Source organism: Chanos chanos, chromosome 9, assembly GCF_902362185.1.
Source record: "Chanos chanos chromosome 9, fChaCha1.1, whole genome shotgun sequence".
Taxonomy (NCBI): domain Eukaryota; kingdom Metazoa; phylum Chordata; class Actinopteri; order Gonorynchiformes; family Chanidae; genus Chanos; species Chanos chanos.
The window spans coordinates 29441984-29466983 of NC_044503.1; the positions used below are offsets into that span (position 1 = coordinate 29441984).

The 25000-nt window shown below is 45.2% G+C and overlaps 4 protein-coding genes across 6 annotated transcripts in view; 2 read left to right on the forward strand and 2 right to left on the reverse strand.

Annotated features, from left to right (window-relative positions):
* Positions 1-8007, reverse strand: part of tex10 (testis expressed 10) — a 15665-nt gene extending 7658 nt beyond the window's left edge. Inside the window, exons 1-10 of the mRNA XM_030784464.1 lie at positions 7946-8007; positions 7179-7368; positions 6423-6937; positions 5816-6025; positions 5419-5665; positions 5064-5176; positions 4145-4404; positions 3292-3430; positions 2492-2661; positions 1346-1523 (exon numbers count right to left, since the gene is read on the reverse strand). Of these exons, the coding sequence (XP_030640324.1) occupies positions 1346-1523; positions 2492-2661; positions 3292-3430; positions 4145-4404; positions 5064-5176; positions 5419-5665; positions 5816-6025; positions 6423-6937; positions 7179-7358 (2012 nt within the window). The 5' untranslated portion in view covers positions 7359-7368; positions 7946-8007. The remainder of the gene's footprint in view (positions 1-1345; positions 1524-2491; positions 2662-3291; positions 3431-4144; positions 4405-5063; positions 5177-5418; positions 5666-5815; positions 6026-6422; positions 6938-7178; positions 7369-7945) is intronic.
* A 658-nt stretch (positions 8008-8665) lies between these two features.
* LOC115820825 (collagen alpha-2(IV) chain) lies at positions 8666-15905 on the forward strand. Of its 3 annotated transcripts, none has more exons than XM_030784510.1 (12): positions 8666-8760; positions 9213-9270; positions 11221-11251; positions 12381-12461; positions 12971-13110; positions 13300-13425; positions 13539-13584; positions 13870-13953; positions 14096-14568; positions 14769-14873; positions 15196-15301; positions 15655-15905. In XM_030784510.1, exons 2-12 carry the CDS (start codon positions 9214-9216, stop codon positions 15675-15677), a joined length of 1272 nt encoding a protein of 423 aa, XP_030640370.1. In that variant the 5' UTR covers positions 8666-8760; position 9213; the 3' UTR covers positions 15678-15905. The 3 variants fall into 3 exon arrangements, with proteins under 3 accessions (XP_030640370.1, XP_030640371.1, XP_030640372.1); XM_030784511.1 differs by having other exon boundaries at positions 8697-8756; XM_030784512.1 differs by lacking the exon at positions 11221-11251 and having other exon boundaries at positions 8731-8760.
* Positions 15906-17560: 1655 nt separating this feature from the next.
* rbm12ba (RNA binding motif protein 12Ba) lies at positions 17561-19491 on the reverse strand. Its single transcript, XM_030785402.1, has one exon. It carries the CDS (start codon positions 19489-19491, stop codon positions 17881-17883), a length of 1611 nt encoding a protein of 536 aa, XP_030641262.1. The 3' UTR covers positions 17561-17880.
* Positions 19492-19966: 475 nt separating this feature from the next.
* tmem67 (transmembrane protein 67) overlaps positions 19967-25000 on the forward strand; it is a 12372-nt gene continuing 7338 nt past the window's right edge. Inside the window, exons 1-12 of the mRNA XM_030784665.1 lie at positions 19967-20159; positions 20641-20729; positions 20907-20997; positions 21526-21625; positions 21739-21808; positions 22090-22161; positions 22313-22375; positions 23260-23414; positions 23827-23935; positions 24256-24342; positions 24475-24540; positions 24816-24972. Coding sequence (XP_030640525.1) covers positions 19967-20159; positions 20641-20729; positions 20907-20997; positions 21526-21625; positions 21739-21808; positions 22090-22161; positions 22313-22375; positions 23260-23414; positions 23827-23935; positions 24256-24342; positions 24475-24540; positions 24816-24972 — 1252 coding nt within the window. The remainder of the gene's footprint in view (positions 20160-20640; positions 20730-20906; positions 20998-21525; positions 21626-21738; positions 21809-22089; positions 22162-22312; positions 22376-23259; positions 23415-23826; positions 23936-24255; positions 24343-24474; positions 24541-24815; positions 24973-25000) is intronic.

A 25000-nucleotide genomic window follows, 5' to 3' on the forward strand; every position in this document is an offset into this window, starting at 1 on the left:
CTGGGTACGCGTTTCCCCATAAGGATTTAAGATCAACCACAAATAAAAGAGTGGCTTTAGGCCAAACGCAGACCGGCACAGTAGGCCGCAGCATGCTTCAGTCTCCAACACAAACACGCACATATATCTGGCCCCCAGGGTTCCCAGCACGCTGTGGAGTTCACACTGGAACAACCTGCCAATCACACCATGCAGTCCTGTTGTGAGACCCTGGATACGCAAACACGCACTAACACACACGCACACACAGACGGAGAGACACACACACACTCTGGAATTGCCGTACGAGCACAATATATTCTCTGCAAAGCAGCCCAAACACAATGTTTGGAGTAGCTATGGATGTGTTAAATATTTGAAGGTTTACATATTCTTAGGAAAGAGAGAGAGAGAGAGAGATTGTGTATTTGTGTGTGTGTGTGTGTGTGTGTGTGTGTATCTGATATCAAATGAGTAAAGGCAGTGAATGCGATGTACCTTCTCCTGTCTGACCTCTGTTTCGCTGTACAATGACTAGTGCCTTTGTTATGCCTCATTACGGCCAATCACAGCTAATGACTTATGGTCACGGCCAATCAAGAGCGTTGTGGAAGAACTGGCCCGCCTCTGATCGTGTGCCATGGTGCTTGGCTAACTAGGATTGGATAAATTGTTTGATTCCATTAGCAGTGAAAACTCCAGCACTACTGTCTCCTCTCAGTCGCCACGAGCGATATACATGACATTCTAAACACTTTAGACAGATGGTCGGGACTGCACCCGTCTGGCGCGCGTGCGCACGCGCGCAGGCACACACACACACACACACACAGAGAAACACGCACAAACAAACACACGCACGCACACAAACAAACACACACAAACGAACACACACGCAAATACACACAAACACACAATCAGGCATTCTTGGTGAGGCAAATTCATTTTCCTTTGGTGGACTTAAAAGTGTTTGTTAAGTAAGAGTTGATTAAAGTGTTTGTTAAGTACATGTTGGTTAAAGTGTTTGTTAAGTACATGTTGGTTAAAGTGTTTGTTAAGTACACGTTGGTTAAAGTGTTTGCTAAGTACATGTTGGTTAAAGTGTTTGTTAAGTACATGTTGGTTAAAGTGTTTGTTAAGTACATGTTGGTTAAAGTGTTTATTAAGCACATGCTGGTTAAAGTGTTAAGTACGTGTTGGTCGGTTCTGATGTGTTTAGTTTGAGAAATTAATACTATGAAATGGGTTGAGGCGGAAAAACACAGCAAAACCAATGAGAAATGCAACCAGGTAGGCTGACACTGCGACAGGCTTGTGTTATGTTTCCTCTGTGTGTGTGTGTTTGTGTGTGTGTGTGTGTGTTTACCTCAGGTGTACTGTGCGGATCAGTGTGGCGGCCAGGTGAGCAGACACACGGCCCGCGTTACAGATTTGGCTGAGGCAGGCTAACAGGTCCACGGGTAAAGCCGGCAGGAAGTACAGAATCTGAACCAATCGCTGTTGAGAATCGGCCGGCAACAACACCACGCAGCCCTCCTGTGGGTCTAAACACACACACACACAAATTCTATAAATATATACACATATCATAAACCCAGAAACATGTGTGCATAGATGATATTCCTGACATAGACAGATAGATAGATAGATAGATAGATAGATAGATAGATAGATAGATAGATAGATAGATAGAAGAGAGGGCAAAAGAGAGAGAGAAGGAGAGAAAGAAAGAGAAAGAGCGCCCCCTTCTGACTAGCTACCATAACTTAACAACTCTAGAGAGTGTCTGAGTTTGCGTGTGTGTGTGTGTGTGTGTGTGTGTGTGTATGAAGGAGAGAGATAGAGTGTGTGTGGTGTGTACGTGTGTGTGTGTGCGCATGTTCCCTCCTGTAAGTGATCACAGACAGACAGACATTATTAGCCGCTGACGCACACGGCTGATGTCATCGTTGTTCACAGACACAAAGAAAGCGCTGTATTCTTGAAACATGAAACTACAGAGGGCTTACACCACCCCACACACACTCACACACACACTCACACACACACACACACACACACACACACACACACGCTTGCTCTCCTCCTCACACACACAGTCTGTCACATACAAACACTGAAAAGAGGGCTTATATCAACTCTCTCTCTCTCTCTCTCTCTCTCTCTCTCTCTCTCTCACACACACACACACGCACAATTACACAAAACCACTCAAAAGAGAACTCTGCAATGCATACAGACTCCTCTCTCACACAGACAAACAATCTACACACTTAGACTACACACAACATAGAAAGGCTACAGTTTAGGGGTTATACTGTTTGTGGGCAATGCAACAGTGATTTTTCTCTCTTTCTCGTGTATGTCTGCTTATATAGTCTTAATGTAAATAGATATAAGGTGGGAGTTGATTTTAAACTTTTTTTTGGCAACATAACTGAAACGCTCAATGAAATTTTCATTATTTCTGCATATTGTGTGTGTGTGTGTGTGTGTGTGTGTGTGTGTTTACCATATAAGCTGCACGCATGCGTCTGCAGGCTGTGTAGCAGGTCTTTGTTGCCCCATGCAGCAGCTGACTGCACCGTCTGCAGAATCTGCGCAGACAGCTGAGGGTTCCTGCCTCCCAGCTGCACTAGCTGCACAGGCAGCGCGGCCAACCAGCGGGCCAGGATCCTGCTCCTGAAAGAGGAAGAGAGAGATCATACATTTGTGCCTCTGTGTGTGTGTGTGTGTGCACTCAGCCATTCTGCAGGTTCTGCTTGTGTTCTACAAGTTTTCTTTACTTTGTCTATTTGTGTGTGTGTGTGTGTGTGTGTTTGATACTGAGGTGTTGGCAGGTGTGTATCAGTTGCTTAATGTGGGGTTTACGGCAGAGGAGTGTGTGTATTTAACGACGAGGGGCTTAGTTTGGGAGTGTGTGTGTGTGTGCATGCGCGTGTGTGCGTGAGAGAGAGTGCGTGCGTGTGTGTGTGAGCGTGTGTGTGTGTGTGTGAGAGAGAGTGTGTGTATGTGTGCGTGTGAGAGAGAGATTGTGTGTGTGTGTGCGTGTGTGTGTGTGAGAGAGAGAGTGTGTGTGTGTGTGTGTGTCTGTGAGAGAGAGTGTGTGTGTGTGCGTGTGTGAGAGAGAGTGTGTGTGTGTGCGTGTGTGTGTGTGAGAGAGAGTGTGTGTGCGTGTGTGTGTGAGAGAGAGATTGTGTGTGTGTGTGTGCGTGTGTGTGCGCGTGTGTGCGGGTGTGTGTGTGTGAGAGAGTGTGTGTGAGAGAGTGTGTGTGTGTGCGTGTGTGAGTGTGTGTGTGTGTGTGTGTTTACCTGGCAATGTGAGGCTGACTCTGATGTTCCTGTATGTAAAGGCGACTGAAGAACCGGAGCAGGAGAGTGCGGACGGGCAGAGACAGATTCCTCTGCTGATACTGAGCATACACAGCCTGCAGGAGCTCCTCTGTCACCACTGCGCACACACACACACACACACACACACACTTCACATGAGTCAAAACTAAACATTACAAAGCCACACAAACATACACCACAAATCAGCGAGTACTAGTTTTCCAATGTAACATTTCCTAGAGTTGGAGGTCATATCAGCAACTTCACATCTACTAAGACTATTGTTGATACATCTTTCAATCACAAGAAGGCGCTGTTTTCAAGAGTTTTTCTGTGTGAAATTGGTGGATACAGAGCGTACTAAATTGTGTTGTTATGCTGTTAAAGTGAACTTTCAGGGATATTACAGAATTACTCTCATCTAATGCTAAAATAATTCTTTCCCCCAAAGTTTGAGACACGATGTTCTTTAGAAGGAAGAGAGTTTCACACTAAAATGATTATGTGTTTAGTAGTTTTATGGAATAAACACACGTCCTTTTAGGGAGGCTATTCTACCATCATCACATGATATTTAAACAATGAAGTTATGCTGCATTATAATGAAGAATCCTCATTCACAGCTTCAAAATGGTCTTAGATCCTCTCTAGAAACCTTACAAATGACCATCGTCAGAAACGGAGGAGTACGTTTATTAAAGAACATTTTCTTGCCAAAAGTTTCTTCAGCTAAAACGATGAAAGTAAAAAAAAAAAAAAAAAGGGCAGAGGAAAACGGACATAAATGGATTTATCGTAATCGTAATTTCGAGTTTGATGTTGGGAGTCTCACCGCGGCTTTGCTGCGTGACCACCATCCTCCACACCACCTCTAACAGCGCTCCAAGGTGTCTGGAGCTCAGTTTACCGCCATTGGTCAGTGTCTCCCTGACGAAGCCTCTGATTGGTCCGAGCCAGTCTGCGTCCTGCCCCTCTAGGTGGTCCCGGGCCCTGAGGCTGAGCGTCACCATCACTTGGCACAGCGTGACGTTCAGAGCTAGCGGCTCCACGTTTCCCCCGGCAACGGGCCCACTCATCACCTGCTGCCTCATTCTAAGATCACAGAAATTCATAAATGTAACATTTAATAAGATTTAATGAACAGTTAATCAATTCATTATGTTAAGCTATGTTTTAAATAACAGTTTGAGTAACACAAGTCAACTTTCAAACAATTGTAAACAGTCGTAAAGATTCGACACTTTTGAAAACTGAAAGACTGACACTTCAGTGAGACCGCAACTTCCAATTAAAGGCAACATTCGCCCTTTACGACCTTTGGCCTCTGGTTAACGTTTACCTCAGGGTGTTTTGGACAAATTATTTGGATTTCAAAATGTGAAAAACAACACTGGTAAACAATGCTCTGGCAGTTTAGTTACAGGGAGACAAAATGTGACAAAATGTGTGTCCAAATATCACCAAGGGTAAACCTCTGTTTTGAGACAAAAATGTTAAAAACAACAAGAATATAAATATTAAAACTATACAACTTAAGACAACGACAGGTTACATCTCAACACGTTACAGTCAGACAGTTGGGCACTTTCAAATAGGGAGTGAAGTCAGGGCGTCCGTCAGGAACAGTCTGTCAGACAGACGAGAACGAGACAGATTTTCCCTACAGGAAGATTTATCATCTGGAGAATGCACACACACTCTGAAGAAAAACACACACACACACACTCTATCACATTCCCTTCTGCTCTCACCTCTTTGCGTCTCCTTTCCTCTTGTGTCCGGCCACTTCCAGCGTCCCGTAGGGGAAGTTCCTCATGAAGTGCTGTTTGAAGTCATTCAGGTAGTAGGTACGGAACCATGCATCCTGTACACACAAAAACACAGGTGAGACATCTTTTTTTTAAAACACACACACACACACACACACACACACACACACATAGAGAAGCGCCTGCTTCTTCAGTCAAACAGGAGTGATGCTTTAAAGTAACACAAAATGTGAGCAAATTAATTACACAGCTGGTCCAGGCGCAAAGACGTGTTTTCTAAGTGTTTGTGCTAGTCTGCCCTCGGAGTGTGTGTGTGTGCGTGCGTGTGTGCGCGTACCAGTTGGTCCTGTTGGTCTCTCTGCGGTGCTAGGCGGCGTAGCAGCTGTAGGATGGTGAGGATCTGGAACATTAGAGCCATGGCCTCAGGACTAAGTAACTGCCCGCTCTCCGCCTGTCCCTTCTCTCCAGCCGCTGCCTCCACCCAAACCTCCAACAGCAAGGGGACCAGCGTCCCCGCGAAGCCCTGCACCGTCTCTGCCGAACACAGCCCTTCACTCACTCCGGTCCCAGGCTCTGAGTGCGGCCTGTACAAAGCCAATACGTTAGACATGAATCAACCACAGACAACAAAGCAAGGACTAGCAGGTAGATAAGTGTGGTTCTGGGTATGTAAGTTTTTGTCAGTTTCACGTGTGAGCATTGAGAGTTTTGATTGGTCGGAGGAATGCACGCACCTGAGCCGATAGGTCGATCGTGCCGTGGGCGTGGCTCCAGAATTTTCGTATATCTGGACCCCGCCTTTTCCTAATATATTTTCCTCCCAGCTGACATCGAGGGGAGTGACCGATCCCTTTTCTCCGCCCCACATGTCAGGGCCACTCCCACCTGTGACACCTTCTTCCTCTGGCCTCTCCTCCACCACTGCCTGCAGAAAACGCCCCAGCCTGAAACACACACACAGCACCACACACACACACACACACACACACACACACACACAGACCTATTAATGACAGACATTACATGTATGTGAGTTACAAAGTAAACATACGAGATATCCGCGGTAATTTTGGCAAAAAACATTAACTGCATTATTTCAGAGCACGGTTTGCAAACCAAGCTCCTTTACAACACAAGACTACTGCCAAAATGATCACACAGGTACAATTACTGCCAAAATGATCACACAGGTACAATGACGCATACGCAAGTGTCCAACACACCAGTCAAACAAACGAAAGGCAAAAGCTAAATGCGCAGCGCAGTCACGCGCACAGGCACAGAACACCCGGTCCTGTAAGCGCCGTGATCAGAGGACGTCAGCAGTGTCATTCTTAGTACCTGAGTAGTACAGTGAGTCTCCACTGCTGCGCTGTTATCGATCGGGTCGTGGTGATGGTCAGGGCCCAGCCTCCTTTCCCCGCCCTCTCCGCCCCGCCCCCGGCCCCGCCCGAACGCCGCTGAGAAATGAGCTCCAAAAAGTTGCGGAGGAGCACGGCGTGCCTCTGAGCCAGCAGGGCCGGGTAGTGTTCCAGCAGCACGTCGAGGACCTTGAGGGCGTCCTCCTGAATGCCCGAGGAGATGTGAGTCATGGCTGAGGTCAGGTGGGCGCTGACCAGCGGGAAGAAAGGGGCCACGTGATCGGCGGGCACGCACTGCGCCACGAAGCGGAGGAGCTTGACGGCGGCGGCGCGGACGGCGGCGTCCTTGTCCGTGAAGAGGGCCGCCCCTTCGCTCAGGATGCTGGACACGTGCTGCTCCACCAAGGCAGGGTGGGCCGACAGCAGCTCCCGTAAGCCGACCAGAGCCCCCTGTTTTACATTACTGTTGTAGTGGTGCAGCTGAGACAGCAAGTCCTGAGAGAGAGGGAGAGAGAGAGAGAGAGAGAGAGAGAGAGAGAGAGAGAGAGACGTTTGGCAGTTTTTCAGAGATGTCTTACAGGTCAGCGTGTACTTCTGTATTTTAAACACAGTGGTGCCGGGTGCCGCCGCAGTAATCTATAATTAACATGACGGCTCTGAGAAACCGTAAAGATTGGCCGGTCAGTGGAAAATCCTGTATTTAATGGTGATATAAATGCTGAGATTGTAAACGTACCTTGATATTGAGCTGCCTGTGTGTTGTGGGTCCAGAATCATCTCGCTTCAACTGTTCTGGTAAGCGGATACTTTTTGATCTGAAATTCACGTTTGTCGCGTTATCGGGCTTCGGTTTCTTTTTGCCCACCTTTAACTTGACTTTTTGAAAGTCATCCTGCCTTTTCTTCCTCTTTGTCATCTTCCAGTGACTGTGAGAAGTAATATCACAAAACAAAACACAAAGGGTTTTATAACCTTTCAGTAACTGAAATAACATGCTAGCAGAAAACTATTTTTGCCTCATGAAATAATCTTGGATCACATTTTTACACCTCTCAGAATTTTGTCAATGTTCAGTTTAGACTGATTTGCGAACTTTCCCGTTGTCTGCAGATGTTTTAAATGATACAAAAATTAAGAAGTTGCGTTTTACTGTAACCGTATATGCATTGCATATTGTGTTTCTAACATACGAATTGTTAAGGCGGGCGTTTTACATTTCCCAAATGCACACACGTACGTTTGTATATCTAACATTAGAACCTCGGCGCTTGGCATAGCAGTTACAATGAGAAGTTACTTATGGCGCTATTAATAAATTCTGCAGCACCAATTATTCCACCCATCATATTTAAATATTGTAATAAAAGACGTTAAAGAATCAAAGAGTCAAATAAGACTATAGCGGTCCTAACTCATTGCAAATAGTTGCTCGCAGCTGCAGCGATCACTGTAGCTTGGTACATCAATTGTAATGACGAAAAGTCTATTCGTTAGTGGACTCACATGTTTGTTTGTTTTTTCTTGTTTGTTTTTCAAATAATAATACTCTAGATGGCAAAGCTTAGGTTATAATTCAAACAATAACTCCAGTATCTGCAAATTTACTCGTGCTCATCGATGCTGTTTAGTCTCGTACTGGGGTCCTCATTCCGTACTTTCAGTGACCAGGTAACCTGCATATCTGCCTGTTTTAGTTTCAACAACATTTACTATTTCAACTTACTGTATTAAAATTAGTGTCATTATTATAAATGACTGATGAATTAACCACGCGTATTGTCGTACTAACAATATGCAATTCCTAAAATATTTACTAAAAATAGAGATAATGGTACGGCATATTTGAGGTTTCATCAAAGCATTTCCTTCAAAATTAAAGCTCATGTGTAATTTACACGAGTAGTCCAAGTTAGATATTGAATCATGGTAAATATGTGTGCCCGTTAAAAAGTTTGACAAAAGGTAATCAGGGAACCTTATGTATTTGGGTATTTTTCTAGCTTCAGTATATCCTTAATTGGTAAAAATCGCGCTGAAGATTTCCAATTTGGTGGAACTGTGTTTTTGGATGCGAGGCGGTACCTAGACCTTAATTTTGCAAAACTACGTTGCACATGCGTATAGATAAGTTTTCCAGCCTAGGTACGATTGGGCTGCTTTTTAGGGTCTTGGGAAGGGTCCAAGTTGTGATTGGCTTGACTAACGTCAATCAAATTAAACTCCTTGCTAGTTTTTACTGGTTGTTGCAAGACGCGTGAATAGGCCTGCGACGGTGTTGGCGTTGTTCTCAACGATAAATAAATCGAGAAACTGCGTAGGTTGGTGCAAAATTACGCGATGATGATTTTCTGTTTACTACAGTTTATTGTATAACAATACATAATGCATAAGAATAATCTAGTGCCAGTTGATTAATCAGGTTGTTTGGATACGGTTTAATAATTTAGCTTTCACGGTGGCTAGCCAACAATAGTGTGGCTAACCTTGGAGCATTTGTGATAGAAAATCAGGTCGCTTTAAACAAGGAAATATGATAGTTAATTTTACTAAGTTAAGTCAAGGCTGATTGAACTGCGGGGTAGTTTTTCAGTGAAAGCTGCAGCCATAGAACTGTGCTCTTTTTTTTTTTTGCTTCGGCTTACAAAATTAACCTTGCCGGTCATAAAGATGTTAGTTGAAAGCTAATCTTTAATGTCGACTTAGATCTCATGTGAGATGTCACCGACTAATTTCTTATTTAATTTCTTATAACATGTTCTTTATATTTTAGAATGGAAGATCAAGGCCCATCATCTCCCCAGAAGAAAATTAAGAATGGTGGTATGAAGGTGAGCGTTAGGGAGCTAATGCCAAAGGCTACATAGAGAAGTCCTCTAAATGCAATACCGCATTGCTAACGCTTCGGGGTACGAGTATTGTCACGAGCAAGGACATATCCCTGTGTAACCGACCGAGGAGTCGTCTTTATTACAAGAAAAATGTCACATCGTGTTTTGGATATCATTCTTGTGCTCACGATATGTCGCATAGAATGGATCATTTCGTCACAAATCTATGTTTTATTTTAGCCTCTCAGAGACAGCGATATTGACGTTGTTTCATTTATTTATTTTCGACACACCAAGAAATGCTTGGGTATGGTCAAATGGATTTAAGGATATGCCAGTCGTCTTCTGAGTGACTGGCAAACCCCTTTGCAGTTCTCATATTGAAATGTAGTTGCCAGTTAGTTAACTAAAGTTTACTAAACTTTTCCGTTTGTGTTCATTCAAATATTTCTTTTTTGGGAGGGGGGGGGGCGGTGTAGCTATTTAGAAGTGTTTTACTCTGTCATTTTTCAGATGAACACACAGCTACATCATGTTTCTAAGAGGTTTGCTAATCCACAAGTGCACATGTTACACCTGTAATTGGCTGAGCTGTGCACAGGCAAGTTTTCCAGTCAAAATCATCCCTCATTCATGAAATGAGGACTTAAGGCTGCAGGAAATCTGGTGTATGGCAGACTTGACAATTACTATATGTGGGGTTTTTTTTGTAGTTGTAAGGTTGTGGGTAAGCCCTGCTGGACACAGCTTGATATTTGCTTTTTTGCCTTGGATTTCAAAGGCCAAAACAGAGAGCGTTTATCTGGGTTTTTTTGTTGTTGTTGTGTTGTTTTTGAACATAAATTCTCTCCCCTTGCCGTGCATGTACATCACTGTCAACATGCAGGCCTTTATGTTTCTCTGCTCTAAAATACAAATCTCAGTTCTGCCGACACACACAAAAAAACCAAAAAGCGCACCATGCCGAAAGGCCTTTGTGCTACCGTATGCCTAAACCACGCTCTCACGCCACTCTGTCTGAAGACACTGGCTGAGTGTTTAAAGCTCAAGCCAACTGCTTTGCCGCCCTGTTGGATCGAACTTTTTTTTTTTTTTTTCCTCTCCCCGCCCACTCATGTTGGCTGGTGGGGTTCTGCTCACATGACTTTAGACCTGCCATATACTGGGTACAAACTTGAGAAACAGAGGTGCTGGGGTGTAGCCCCTATCTTTGGGCATTTTTTATTTCCCCCCTCCCTCTGCTGCTGTGTAGTTGCCCCTGTCCTTAACTGAGTACCAGTGATTATTCACTGTTTTCTCTAGATGTTTCTGATAACTACCAAATGTTTAAAATATATGAACATTACTGTCAAGTTGCTAAGATGTGAAGGATATTGAGCCCAAATTCAGTACTTTCTTCCCTTTTGATAAAAAAGCGAGCAAATCCGTGCTTGTATAACCCATTTTTTAAATTGCGGCTTAAGTTTTTCTTTTCTGGTTACCTCTTTCTGTATCAAGACCTGTGTGACTTCATAACCTGTGTGACTCCAGCAGGAGACAAATCGTCTCTGTTTGTTTACATGGATACCTCTTCAATTCTGCATCCTAAGTATGCAGTGATTTGCTCATTTACTTGTGATTATTCGTTCTAACTCTTTGGCACTATTTTCCATATTTCTGTGTAGATTGTTTAATCACATGACCCTGTGCTGACTGATTCTCTAGTGAAGGTCACTGTTTCTGCTTAAGGTGATGGGGGTCACTCTCATGGCCGCTACGCACACATGCACACACATTCCTTCTAAGCGCTTTGCGCCTCTCCGCGGCAGAGGAAAGAGATGGAGGGAAGTGTAAGACGGATTGAATGAGCGTGGGGAATTCTCCTCCACCTCTCTGTGTGTGTGTGTATGACCTGCTTTCTCTCTAACTGCTCTTTATCTCTCTCTCCTGTCCACGGGTTTACTTTGACAGAAAAAGCAGACCCCCTTCGGTGGTGACATAGGTAAGTTCACCCTCAGAACACCGTTCTGACCTTTGACCTTCAGTTCTTCTCACTGGGTTTGGTGATGTCATCACCACTAGAGCCCTGTCTAAGGGGTGGGGGGTGCGTTCAGAGTTTTGAGGTTTTAACCCTCAGCTCTTTGCTGTGATAGTTATATTTTTGTCTTTGTGAAATTTGTCATCCTACAATCGGAAAAAAAAGGGCCTCATTTTCTCCTTTTTTTGTATGTATTTAGATAGTTCATGCCATATAGAGGACTAAACTGAACAACATCAGAAACTTGAACATTAAGTCCCGTGTTCCGTTTAAAAGCGTTGTCGCTACGCTGCTCAGAGTGAGGTCACCCATTACCTGAGGGAAAGCGGAAAACGATGATGGCCGAAGGTGTTTGTGGTCTAAAACATGCTGACGACCGTGGTCACTGTGTGTCCTGTCAGGTGCGTGTAAAACCTGGGCTATCTTCCCAGAGCCAGGGCACATTTGGGCGACCTCGAGTTTATGGTGCCCTGGGTTAAAGCTGAGAGTTTTTGCCTTTGGCCTCGTGGGGAATGGTTAGAACATTCCAGAATGCTGGCCCAGCTCCACGTCGTCTTTGAAGACACCCCGAACCCTTAGAAGACCTGTGAGCTCTTAGGATCCGAATCCGCAGGCGGCTCGACCTGTGCCGCGATTTGGTTCGCGGTCCAGAGCGGCGCATCACGGTTGAGCGCTGCCGCAAGACCGGGAGGATCCTTGCAGCAGCCAGGGCGTCACACGTTACTGGAACAGACGTGATCGAGTTTTTCCCATGTTGTTCAGTGTCCAGGCGAAAAATCCCTGAAATTGTGGCTCACTTGTCTGACCACACCTTTTCCAAGCTTTTTAGCGGAACCCACCGTTGCCTTTTATGTAGGTCTTTGTGTAGGATGTTATCCTGTGTGCAGAGAGCTCAGATGGTCTGCCAAAAGCGTGTGCAGGGTGGTCCTGAGCCTTAGGCTGTTTTGCCTGTCGGAGTGGAAGAGTGATCCCTAGCACATTTATCCATTCTGTTGCTGCCCAGTGCTTTCTATCTAGTTCTCTCCACTGACCTGAGTGTGTGTGTGTGCGCGTGTGTGTGTGTATGTGTGTGTCTATGTACCTGCTCCACCAGTTTTCACCACCAGGAATGGATCCATTCAGACCATTCCCTCCCTGGCCAAGCGGCTGAAATCGGTGACCGACCCTGTCTTGGGTGAGTAACTGTGACACATAAAAGTTCTGAGCTTTAAGTAGTGGCTTTGGCTTCAGATGTCGCCCTATGCAATATGGCGTATTTTACCTGTCTGTAAAAAAAAAAAAAAATAAATAAATAATTTATTTAGAGCCCAATATCACTATTTATAGTCTCAAAGGGCTTTACATGTCTATAACAAAGTCAAATCAAAAACAAACAAAAAAAAAAACAAAACAGTTTTAACCCTACCCATTTAAAGATTTTACAAAATAAAATCTGAAATCATCAGAACAGCTAGCCTTGTCCAGTGTCAATATTCCTGATCTTGTTCTCTTATTGGACAGTGCTGACTTTTTGGATAGCATTTCTAGAGCAAACAAAAATCTGTCCTGAGAGTCAAGCTGTGGTTTCCGTTCAGTTTGTGCTCTACTTCATTCAGCATGATGCTAATGGATAAATGTGTCCTCTCAAATATTTATATGGACTGACTGTGTGTGTGTGTGTGTGTGTGTGTGCATGCACTACAGGTCTTCAGTTTGTGTGGGAGTATCGTAGCCCCAGTAAGTCAGTACCTCCTCACTACATGTGCAGACTGTGTAAGGTCCAGCGGCTGCAGAACGAGATGCTAGCTCACATCATGGGCTGGAAACATAACTTCAGATACATGGTATGACCCCGCGCCCCCCGTATACACGCCTCATGATATAGTCCACGAGCTATAAATATCACCCACCTTCTCCTCCTTAGCGTTAGCAGTACAAAGGAGTTGACTGCGTTACAGTCTCTGGCAGGCCTGTGTCTGAAACGGTGTTAAACTGTATCGCGCGGTATTTTGTGTCTTTATTGGCGCCAACAGAAGAAGAATCATGCAGAGAAGGTGCCTCAGCAAGAGGAGGACGCAGTGAAAGACCCCGCGGTTCGGAAAGCCATTAAAAACGCAGCCGTAGAGGTTGAGAATGCAGAGGGCAGAGGACAACTCAGGGTCAGACACTTGCTTCCTTCTCATGTACACACACACACACACACACACACACACATTCTCTGTCACTCTCTGTTTCTCTCACAAACACTCACGATTCCTTTCATGTCTTTTAGGTTGTACTCAAGGAGCCTAGCGAGGTTGCAGTATTCAAGACAATGAGTAAGTGACTGCTCACGGAGACAGTTGCACATATACACGTCACGCGTACCAGTGCACATAGCCAGCGTGTCACACATACCAATGCACAAATGTAGATCACTTTTGAGCGATTCTGATCACTTGAGTCGGTCAATAAATCGTTTGGCTTCTTGATGACGTCATCATCATGTCATTGCAAACAGTCCTGTTACAAACCTGTTACCACCCTGCAGCACTGCAATTCACCGGGATTCTTCATTATGTGGTTTATATATCTAATATGGTGTGTGTGTGTGTTTTTTGCAGAGTCTGCCCAACCCAAATTAGGAGGTCCAATAGGAATGCCAGGGCTCTGTGGTCCGGGTCCTGGTCTCAGAGGTCCACAGTCAGGTGGGTGATCTGTTTGTGTGTGTGTGTGTGTGTGTGTGTGTGTGTTAGTATCAGAGTTTGGCCATTTAACTAAAATTGCTATCCCAAGTCATTTGAAAGGGCTTAATAACTTAAGCATGTTTCACCTTGTTTCTGTCAGCAGGGCCCTTTGGAGGTTTTCCAGACCATATGTTCCACGGCGGCCCGCTGCCCGAGTTCTCCCCAGGAATCCGTGGGATTCTGGGAGACGTCCCCGTGAGAGGGGGGCCGTCAGACCACGGGAGTTTCCCCGGCCCTGCTCGTTTCGGGAACGCCCTTCCAGGCCCTGACAGGGGAATGAGGGGTCTAGACGAAGGAATGGGACCGCAGCGTTTCCCGGACAACGGGCCCATGCGCGGCGGCCCGGACGGCTTCGGCCAGCGCGGCGAGGGCATGGGAAAACCTTATCCCAGCGACTTCCCCAGCAGCAGCAGTGACAGGATGATGGGCGGGGACAGGATGATGGGCGGGGACAGAATGATGGGCGGAGACAGGATGATGGGCGGAGACAGGATGATGGGCGGAGACAGGATGATGGGAAGCGGATCCAAAGGCCCAGAAGGCAGCAGCATGCCCGCCACCCTGCTGAAATACCTGGTACATCTTCTCTCCTTTACTTTTCTCTTTCTGCTTTGATACGTTTTTATCTTTTTCTCAAACGCAGAGGAATGTGGACTCATCTTGTATACGTATGCTTTTAGAAAAGTTTTCTCCCCTGCCCCGTGCAGTTACAGAGGAAACGTTTGTCACGCTGGGATCGACCCTTGAATGTTTTAAGGGTTATGTTTGTGCCGTAGGACACGTTTCGTATCGAGAACGAGGATGATGCTCAGATCGTGCTGAAGGTCACTCAGAAGCTCACCGATGCTCTGATGGAATACCGCCTCAAAAGCATCTCCTCGGTAAGGACCTTTCATGGCCTGTCCCCCCCCCCCCAAAAAAAAAAAACCATACCCATGGACGTGGCTGACAGTGCCTTTCTGTTGTTGGAGTCCTGTTTTTCGTGCTAAAAACCCAAGGCCTGATTGATCACTAGATGCTAGAATTCATTTTCAGAGAGGTTTAAATGGTCTCTTCAGTTGAGTGTGTTGGACCATTTGATAAGAGACATTCTAGACAGTTTCACTTTAGGAAAAAGAAAGTTTATGGCATTGTTGATATTTTCTCGCCCCTTACTCTCTCTCTGTGTGTGTGTTTATGTGTGTGTGTGTGTGTGTGTGGCAGGTTCCCAGTATGAAGTCCATGTCCTCCAGCTCTTTAGGGGGCATGAGCTACCCGTCGTCCTCTCGTATGCCCAACTCCAACGACAGATTCCCCAGCAGTATGTCAGGTAAACAAACACACACTTTATCTCGGATCACAGGCACGGCACACGCGTTCCAGTCATCCTACAGCCACCTCGATACCAGACCAGATTCATAGAGAACATCAGATACCACACAAAGCACCTTACCCATGATAGCCCACCGTCAGCCAGCAACAGCTAGAACCAAATGAACCACACAGCTCAAACTTTTGACAGTAACACGCTCTGGTTCAGAGTCAGATATGTTAATCGTACGTTAAATAAACCATTCTAACCATTCTCATATTTGACTGTATTGATGCTATACAGTTAAGTGTTGTCTTGGTGTCTGTCAGTTTTTCCTGAGCACTTTGTTTTATCCCTTGTCTCCATCTCAGGACCGTCCAGATATTACAACTGAAACGATCCAGAGGACAGAGTTGGCCCTGAGGTGCAGTTTAACTTTCATCACTCACACTTGACACCTCTGTGATCGTCGTGTTCTCCTGGTTCCTACAATACAGCGTTCCGTGTGGAGTCTTTTGTGCATTTCAGTGTAGATACTTTTTCTTTTTGTTGTTGTTGATTTGTTGGACCAAAAATCACAATTTTATCTAAAAGCTCGACACTGGAAGTTTGACACCATTTTAATTTTCTTTTTTTGGTTCCCATCATTTTTTCCCCTTCTGTGTATGGGTTCTTTTTGGACTGTTGAGGAAAAAACATTTTGTGAGTTTTGGCTTCTAAAGTCACAGCAGTGTAAATCCCAGATGGTGACATCTGGGACGTTTGTAGATAGGTCTGGAAGGTGTATGTATAAGAAGTTTTCTACAGTGATCTCAATAAAAAGTTCAACTCTCCTTGTTTCTGTTGTGGATATTGATTGTGTAATACATTCACAGGTGTTTGGGGGGTTGGATTTAGCTAAAAAGATTTGGACCGGACCTTTAATTTTTTAACAGGTCAAAACACTACCTTTTTGTTTTCTTGATTACAATCTAACACGGAAATGTCTATGGCTTAGTCATCGAGCTCCACAACCATTATCAGTGATTGCTAGGCTGGCACTGGGTACCTCTGTTTACTTATTACATATTTTGATTGCTGAGCTGTCACATAATGGAGATGAAACTGGTTGGGAGAGTAACAAAAATATAAGTTCAACATTGCACTCCAAATTCTGTGTAATCAGAATGCGTCTTATGTTGTGAAACCATTTTTGCGTTTATGTATGCGTTTCACTCATATCTGGTTAGCTTGATGCCTTGTTTGATCCGATTAGAAAATAACGCTAACATCTGGGGTGCCAAAAGGAAGTGTAACCACAGCCAAGTATTCAAATGTCAAATATCAGTCTTAAGGTCATGATTTCACTTCTGCAGTCATAAATGTCCCCGGACATCCGCGCACTCTGAATGCTATTTTTGGCTCTGGTTCTTTCCAGATCTTCACTCTCAGCTTCTCCTCCACCCAGAGTCTTCTCTTCAGATACACACACTGACAACCTTCACGTTATAGAGTTCAGCCACTCTCCGAACTGTAGCAGTACTGTGTACCGTGACAGCAGTTACACAGGCTCACACACGACGACCAAACATTCTGAACAAGCTGCCTAATGCATATCACCAGTTCAGAACCTGAGTATAATATATAAAAGAAAATGCAAAACGCACTTGTTTTCCAGGTGGGAAAAAAAAAACAAACCCAAATCATAATGATGAGGTGACAGTAAAGAAGCAGCAGAGTTTCAGTCTTCGGGGACTGGATTATGGGAACCCTGTGTACAACATTGATGAGCTATGGGTCTACAGATATAGACTGGTCTCCTCTGCTAATGCTCCTTCCCCGGCAGAACTTGTCCACCGAGTTGATATCCATGGAGCTTCACGTTGTCGTCGTGAAAGCGGGGTTGCAGCTGATGATCAGGTGCCACAAATTTTCCCGAAGCCGTTTTAACGTGGCAGAGGCATGACAAGCCCTAAAAACGTAATCCTGAATTTTGCCCCAGTAACATCCTAGGCAGACTTGTTAACTGCGTGGTAGTAATGAAACAATCAACAATCTTTTTTTTTTTATGTTGATTTATTTGGCAACATAAATGCAAACACAACAGTATAGTGACTTACAGCACAGCATCTTCAGATTTACAAATGATCTTGTTCAAACATGAATTAGATCGTCGTGAAATGGCAATGCAAGAGCTGAACAAAATGGCCGTTTGCCATCGTCACATGGAGATGTGCATCACGGCAGACAAGCCAGGCTGCTTGTGGTAATAAGAACCAAATAAGCTGCCACAGTGTGTTTGCTGACCAAAGCACTAAGCGTGTTAATTCAGCAGTGCAGAAAATGTCTGTGTTGTTTTTAAAGTGTCGATGTAATGGTGTTTCATCATCAGCGGAATGCTCACGTAGCTCTGCATCCTCCACGTCTATCTTGAAGCAGAAACTTTTGGTCAGAAACATTCTGACGTGGTTGGAAAAAAAAAAGGGTCAGATGCAGTGTCTCTTCCTCCCGGTCATGAGATAAGCATTTTGACCGGATGTCTTTGGGCAGTTTCAGTCTTCAATATACCGGGCAATGGTACATGCTAATGTGGAATTAAATGCAACAATTTCGACAGTTCAGCGTAAAATGTCATCCTTTTGTTGAGACGTGATGCTGGTAATCAGAATTCTGGCTCCGAGGAAGACTCTTCCATGAAGAAGAGCCCTGGCATTTTTGGCTTTTATCTCAGACTGGAACTGAGCTATGGCCTCGCCAACACCATTGCCATTGCTGTCCGTCAGCAGCGTGAGATCCTCTTCATTAACACAGTGCGAACCAAAGAAAACTTTGATGTCACTTTTCGTCACATCTGCCGGAAAGTTCCGCATGTATAGGCAAGTCTGGGCAGCGTGAGGTTGCTTTCTGCAAGGCTGGGCTCTCTCAGCCGACGACTCTGCTTTCTTGCATCTCAGCATGGCGTACATTTTCTCCATAGTAATCGAGGACACGTCGATTACCTGTGAACCAACGCGACAGCCATCCATGTTCATGGTTGAGACGTAGTCCTCAGCCCGGTCAAACACGATAAACACAGTGCTTGTTCGTTGCCTCCATTTATCCAGTAAATGTAATATTCTGGCATTTGGGATATCAGGGCAGTGAAATATGTGCTTTATTTCTGTCTTGGTGATTTTCCTGGACAGGTTCTGTATCATAACACAATGCTCCGTTCCAGACAGCACGGAGCTGGAATGCTGCCTTTTTGGAGACCCTGACAGGGCCCAGTCCTCTGCGCTTCTCTTTACGGGAGAGCGTGTAGAGGACTCTTTTTCGCACCAGGCATCTCTCCTCGCTTCTGACGGCGCGTTACGCTTCGCTTTGAGAAAGGCGTTCGTGACCTGCCCCATGGCTCCGAGCCACGTTTTTTCACTGGCCAATCTGACTTTGATGACAAACTCGCCCATGCTCCTGCGGTTGCACTTCAGGCCCTCCTCTGCCTCCTCCGCGCTGGCTAACTTCACCAGGCAACACAACTCCTGGCCAAGCTTCACGTTTATAATGACCTCTAAAACCCGCAGCCCTCTGAAAAATTTGCAGATTTCCCGTTTGGTGACGTAGCCAGGCAGCCCATATAGACACAGGAAGCCTGGTTTGCGCTGGCATGTATCCATTCTCCTTTTCTGCTGCACCTCGAGGTCAAAGAGGTCGTCAGGTCTTGAGGACGAGGTGGTACCTGGCACCGTCTGACAGATCATTGTCGGTGAACGATCAGATGTTGGTGCCAATCGCTTAAAAGGTTCTGATCTTTGGTCCAAGGTGGGTCCTGCTGGGCTGGCAGCTGATGACACGTGGCTCGGAGTAACTTGGCTGTTTGACTGCAGACTCTGAATGGCTCCAATCAGGCTGAGGAGTAGAGCAGTGTGGTCCAGTGAGTGGGTTGCGGCTGATCCGTGTTTATTTTCCGTCGCTGAAGATTTCTGTTCCTTTAACCTTGACATAATTTTGTGCCTCAGTTCTTGAACGCTGCTGATACGTAGTGTGATGGTAGAGCCATTGAGGACTTTTCCGGAACGTCGCATGGCCAGCTGACCATCTTTTTCTGTACTAAATAAAATAAAAGCTTCGCCTAAATCCCCCCCTATGATATGAACACCCGCTTCTGGGATGTGTAAGCCTTCAAAAAACCTGCGTATATCTCCAGAGCCAGCGTTAGTGTTCAAACCTAGTAGACGCAGAACTACTGCCATGTTAAGAATTCCTCTGGGAAACCTGTAGGCAAACAAAAGCATTTCAAAAATAAGTGATTATGCAACACAGTAAATAGTAGGTAAAAGTCCGGTGAATACAGACGGGATAAATTCAAACACCTTGGCAACCTGCCTTATTCGGACTGATAAACCCAGCCGTTCAGTTTTGCTAACAAACTCTACAGGCAAATGATGGTTACAATTAACATCAACTGATTGATTTCTCAGGCTGTTGACGAATACTCACCTATTGTGCTGTGGTATTACTTTTTCTTTCGAATTAAGTTCGTCAAGAGTTATATCGTTTAAACGTTCCGTGACAACAGACACACTCGTCGACTCCTCTAATGCAACTCGTACGTCACCCCCACACAAACTTTTCACATGGCGCCGAAGAGAAGCGCGCTTTTATAGAGAAGAAGGGTGCAAGGCGTTATGGGTAACAAGCGTGGGGAGGGTTGTAGCTCTCTGTACCATGGCGACGGGGACGCCACAACAGCTTGTTTATGGAGCCGTTTTATTTTACTTTTTGCAATCCGACGTATTTCATTGCCAACCGTTTTCTATTTCTTTTCAGCAGCCCTCGGATTGCGGAGCAGAGAGCTATTTCGATATCTCAAGCCTGTCTTGTGGTAAATGTGGACCAAATCAAGTCAGCAGTAAGCCTGGTAAATAATGTTAGCTTCCTACATAGCCAGCTCCGCTACGTGCTTGTCTTATGGAGAGCTAACGTGTGACTTTGGGTTCTTGGACTCTAATGACACAGAGAGAAATGCGCTCCGCTTCTCTCAATTTAATCTCAACTAGCCCCAGTATGATAAGCGCAACAACAGGAATGCCTTTATTTTTTGACATAAGCGTTGCTAGTTTTACTCATAGTAACTTTAAATAGCCTGCTAATTTAATTAGCTAAACGGGGAAAAAACAATCACTGCATGTGTGGTTCATTAATCCTTTTATAGCTAGCTCGTTATTGCTAGTCACTGCAACGTAAAGCGACTTGACCGTTTTACTCCACAACACTTATGAAAAGACAAGACGATTTAAAATGTCTCTAGGTCTTTTAACTTAAACTGATGCATTTCAAGCGAAATTAACTCGTAATCCATCAGTCGAGCAGACTGCCCGTAACCAAACCTCTCTTTACAGGATTGAGCTGTCTGTGTCAAACTGGCTTCAGGGTTCTGTCCAGCAATGGAGCATCAATTACATGTCAGCAGTGTCCGAACTCCAAACCGGTATGAACTTCAACACGTTTCCGTTGTAACGTTTAACAGTAACTAAATGTATGAACTAAACATAGACTACATTTACACTTCCATGTGCGCGAGAGTACGGGAGTGCGTACACATATATCTATTTATTTATTTTCAGCGTAATTATCTTGTTATAAGCGATTTTGCCTCTTTTTAAAGGGTATTACGCAGGACGGCTACGGGTGTATTCGTTGCCCAGACAGTTTGGGTGAAGACGGTAGATGCCAGTGTCCTAGGGGGAGGATATTGGGTAAGTTTTCAAGCATACGACACTTTCCCTAGTGTTAACTGTGGGCTTTCAAGGATCAATATATTATATGTGCCTTCACGCTACTAACGCTACACCAAGAGCCCGACAAAGTAGTGTCTGAAACGTCAGCACTGATCCGCCTCGTTTACATAGCGCTTTGATGTCCCACCGTTGTACCCGATAAGGACCTTTTCACTTTGAATACCGGTAAATCCTGGAAGAGACAAATCACACGTCTCTCATAAATATGCAAATGCATTATTCACTGTCAGTGTTATGAGAGACTGTCTGGATCCTGGTGGTCTTTGTTCTCCAATTGGTTTGACACTTTTGACAAAAGAGGGCAGCAAGCATTTGACCAAAAAAAAAAAAAAAATCCCTCAAGAAGCAGTCGTTCTTTCAACATAAGTACAGCGATATCCATTTTAATAACAGACTAATGAGGTGTCAGGTTTGAAGACTGCAGACTGGTGACAGTGTGTCTGTGCGACGCTGTTTGTTGTATGCGTTTTGCCTGTTGTTTCGCAGTGGAGAGGGACTTGAACGGGAACCTTCTAGAAGAAGCCACATGTGAAATCTGTAATGGAGGGGAGCCGGCCTTCTCTGCGCCAGACCCCACAGGAACCAGGTAACACTTCCCTCTGTAACACTCTCTGTAACTCCCTGTAACACAGAACCCGGAGTGAGATACAGAGACTTATCCGTCCCCTTTCGCTGTGTGTATATGTGTCTGTATTATAGATGTGTGAGATGTGACGACTCGTTCATCAACACGTCTCTCTCCTGTGCGTGTGGAGCCCCCAATATCCTGGTGAGAATTTCACATAAAGTTCATCCATGTACTGTATGTTAGTGCAACATACAGAAGATTCTCAAACAACTTACACATCAAGTAAACGTGTTGTTACAGACGCTAATGTAGCAGGATGCTGTGTGTGAAGTTATCCAGTAATTGTTTGGCGGATTGTGTTGTATGTTAACCAGAACGTAAGCCTAATAACCAGCCTGAATTAGAAGAGGGAGGTTGGATGGACAGGAAATAGAGGATGCGATGTGTAATGTCGTTAGCGTCGTGTGCTGTGTTTTAAACAGGCTGGTGGGATGTGTTTCCCTCCAAACAGTCTGCCGACTTCAGTCATCTCAAATGTCAACTTTGCTCAGCTGGTAAGAGCATCTGTGTTTCTATGCATGCGTGAGGGGTGGGGGGGGGCTATTGTCATATTGCTTTTTATCGCGTGGTATATGTCTGATATGAGTTTATGGTATGTTATAATCAGGTGTGTTCGTGTGTGTGTTGTGCTGCTGTTGCCTTTAGGCCCTGCCTGTACCGTCCGCCTGGTTCTCAAACTTCCTCTACTCCTCCGCTGCTGCTTGTCTGGTAAGGACACACGCGCGCGCACACACACACACACACACATATATATTCTTGCTCGCGCTGAAAACCCGCTATGAGGCCTTTCAGAATAATTTTTAAATATTGCTGGCTAAAATGTGCAACATGATTTAAAATGAGACTAAAACTTACTTTACATCATTCGTTCTTTTACAAAGCTTCATCATCGTAACAACAGCAACAACAACAACAAAAAGCATTCTCCCGGGCCTCAGCTTGAACACTGAAACAATTGTCAGCACTTCTCAGAAGCATTACCTTTGATGATCTCAAACCAAAATACCACTTCCTCGCCCCCTCCCTCCCTCCCTCTCCTTCGTATCTCTGTACAGTCGCAAAAAAGTTAAAGCATACCAACGTCATCTACCAAAACAACAACCGCAAGCATTGGCTATGGCACACACTGAATCATGAGGGTGCAGGTGTGCAGTGCACTCAGAGGTTCCTTATATTTGCGTAAATATATATATATATATATATACGCGCACACACACATATGCACATATATACACACATTGTCAAGACACGCTACGAAGAGGAGCGATGCATCTTCATGCTCCTAACTGCACCGTTCCAGTTTAAACCAGATTAGATGTTTTCAGGATGTTTAAAAGGAATCCCAGACCAAGGCTGGTTTCTATCTTATATCTGTGTCTGTCTGAAAAAGAGGAGGATTTGATTTGCTGAGCTAGTCTGTCCTTCGAATAAAAAAAAACCCAAAACTCTGTCTCAAGGTCAAGCTGAAATACACTGTGGAATGAAGTGTCCTTGCTCTTTGTGTGTGTGTGTGTGTGTGTGTGTGTGTGTGTGTGTGTGTGTGTGTGTGTGTGCGTGCGTGTGTGTATGGGTGTGTTTGTTCTGTTTCGTAGTTGTTCTCTAACTTGACGGCCTGTCAGACCCTGGGGAACATGTGTGTGTTAAACATGCACTCGTCCAGCAGTTTGACCAACGACGCCTGTGGTCTTTACAACACAGTCTACAGAGCTACTGCACCCCAGGGAGTCAGCCAGGACATCTCTTACTGGTAACACACACTCACACACACACACACACACACACACACGCACTTACAATCTCAGACAGCTGTAGTTATGAGATGCTTGTATTGTGGGATATGAGAGAGAGAGAGAATACAAATGTACTGATGTGTGCTATAGCGTTCCCCTGCAGGAAGAATGGGATTAGACTAGTCATATCTTCTTGTTTCAAAGCAAGATGGTTATTCATCAAAGCCACTGAAGTGGACTGAATACCACAATCAGAAGTGAACTTCTGTGGCATGGGTCTACTTTGTGTACGTGTGTTTATGGGTGTTTACTGTGAGTTCCATAAACATCTTGACTGTGTATACACACACGCGCGCACGCGCACACACACACACACACACACACTGATGTGGCTGTGTCTATGTGTGTGTGTGTGTGTGTGTGACACAGGAGGGCCAACCTGCCCTGGCTGTACTATGGAGACCAGCCTGGTCTGGCATCGCGGGTACTGCGGACAGATCCTTTACCTGTCAGCTTCAGCTTTAAAGGCTCAAACAAGGTGAGCAGGGTAAAAACTACACACACGCATACACACACACACACACACACACACACACACACACACACACACTACTGACACACAAAATCTACACACACACACAACCGACACACACTACAGACACAACAAAACTACACACACACACACACACACACACACACACACACACACAGCTGACATTAATTATCCATTGGCATATTTTCAGATGTACGTGACACTTAGTGCCTCTATCTCTCTGTCTCTGTCTCTCTCTCTCTCTCTCTCTCTCTCTCTGTCTCTCTGTGTCTCTCTGTCTGTGTCTCTGTGCTCTGCTCTGTCAGAACACAGACTTTGAGCTGACTGCTGCAGTGTATACAGTTGGGGGAGAGTTCACTGGGTGGAAGTCGGTCGGGGCAGGAAACCTGCAGGTGAGCAGTGACTGGGTCTGGAGAGAGACTCGGCATAGATGTTTCACTGTGATGTCACACCTCACTGATCATATGACCGCACTGCAAGATTGGATTTGATTGGCTCAGAAATCTGCTTTCTTTTTCCTGTAGCTTTGTCCGGATACTGTTGCCAGGCAACAAGCAACATTCACATTTGGGACTGCCTACAAACAAAGTGTGAGTGTTCCTGTAATGTGTGGGTCTGTGTGTATAGATGTGTGTGCATGTGTGTGGTGCAGGCATGCGCGTGCGTGTGTGTGTGTGTGTGTGGGGGCGGGGGGGGGGGGGGGGGTATTTATATGTGTGTGTTTATCTGTTAGTCCACGTGTGTATGTGTTTGTATGTATCTGTTTGTGCGGTTGCGTGTGTGTGTATGTGTGTGGCAGTGTGAATGTATGTCTGTTTGTTTGTGTGTATGAGTGTTGACTGACCATGTGTTTCTCTCCCTGCAGTGTGTGCTCTCTGTATCAGATCTCCTGAGTGGACACCCAGAGCCCCTGTTCTATGACGTGTTCCTGGTCCTTCCACAGACCACGGAGGGCAGGCGTCTCCTCGCTGTGCCCTCTCTCATCCTCAACCAACAGTTCAACGGACAGTTTATCAACCAGGGTAGAGGAGTGGGCACACACACATACGC

Coding starts and splice junctions, on each gene's coding strand:
- LOC115820825 (XM_030784510.1), top strand. CDS start 9,214: ATGGAAGATCAAGGCCCATCATCTCCCCAGAAGAAAATTAAGAATGGT. Junction 13,585..13,869: donor TGCAGTATTCAAGACAATGA/GTAAGTGACTGC, acceptor TGTTTTTTGCAG/AGTCTGCCCAACCCAAATTA. Junction 14,874..15,195: donor GCCTCAAAAGCATCTCCTCG/GTAAGGACCTTT, acceptor TGTGTGTGGCAG/GTTCCCAGTATGAAGTCCAT.
- rbm12ba (XM_030785402.1), bottom strand. CDS start 19,491: ATGGCAGTAGTTCTGCGTCTACTAGGTTTGAACACTAACGCTGGCTCT.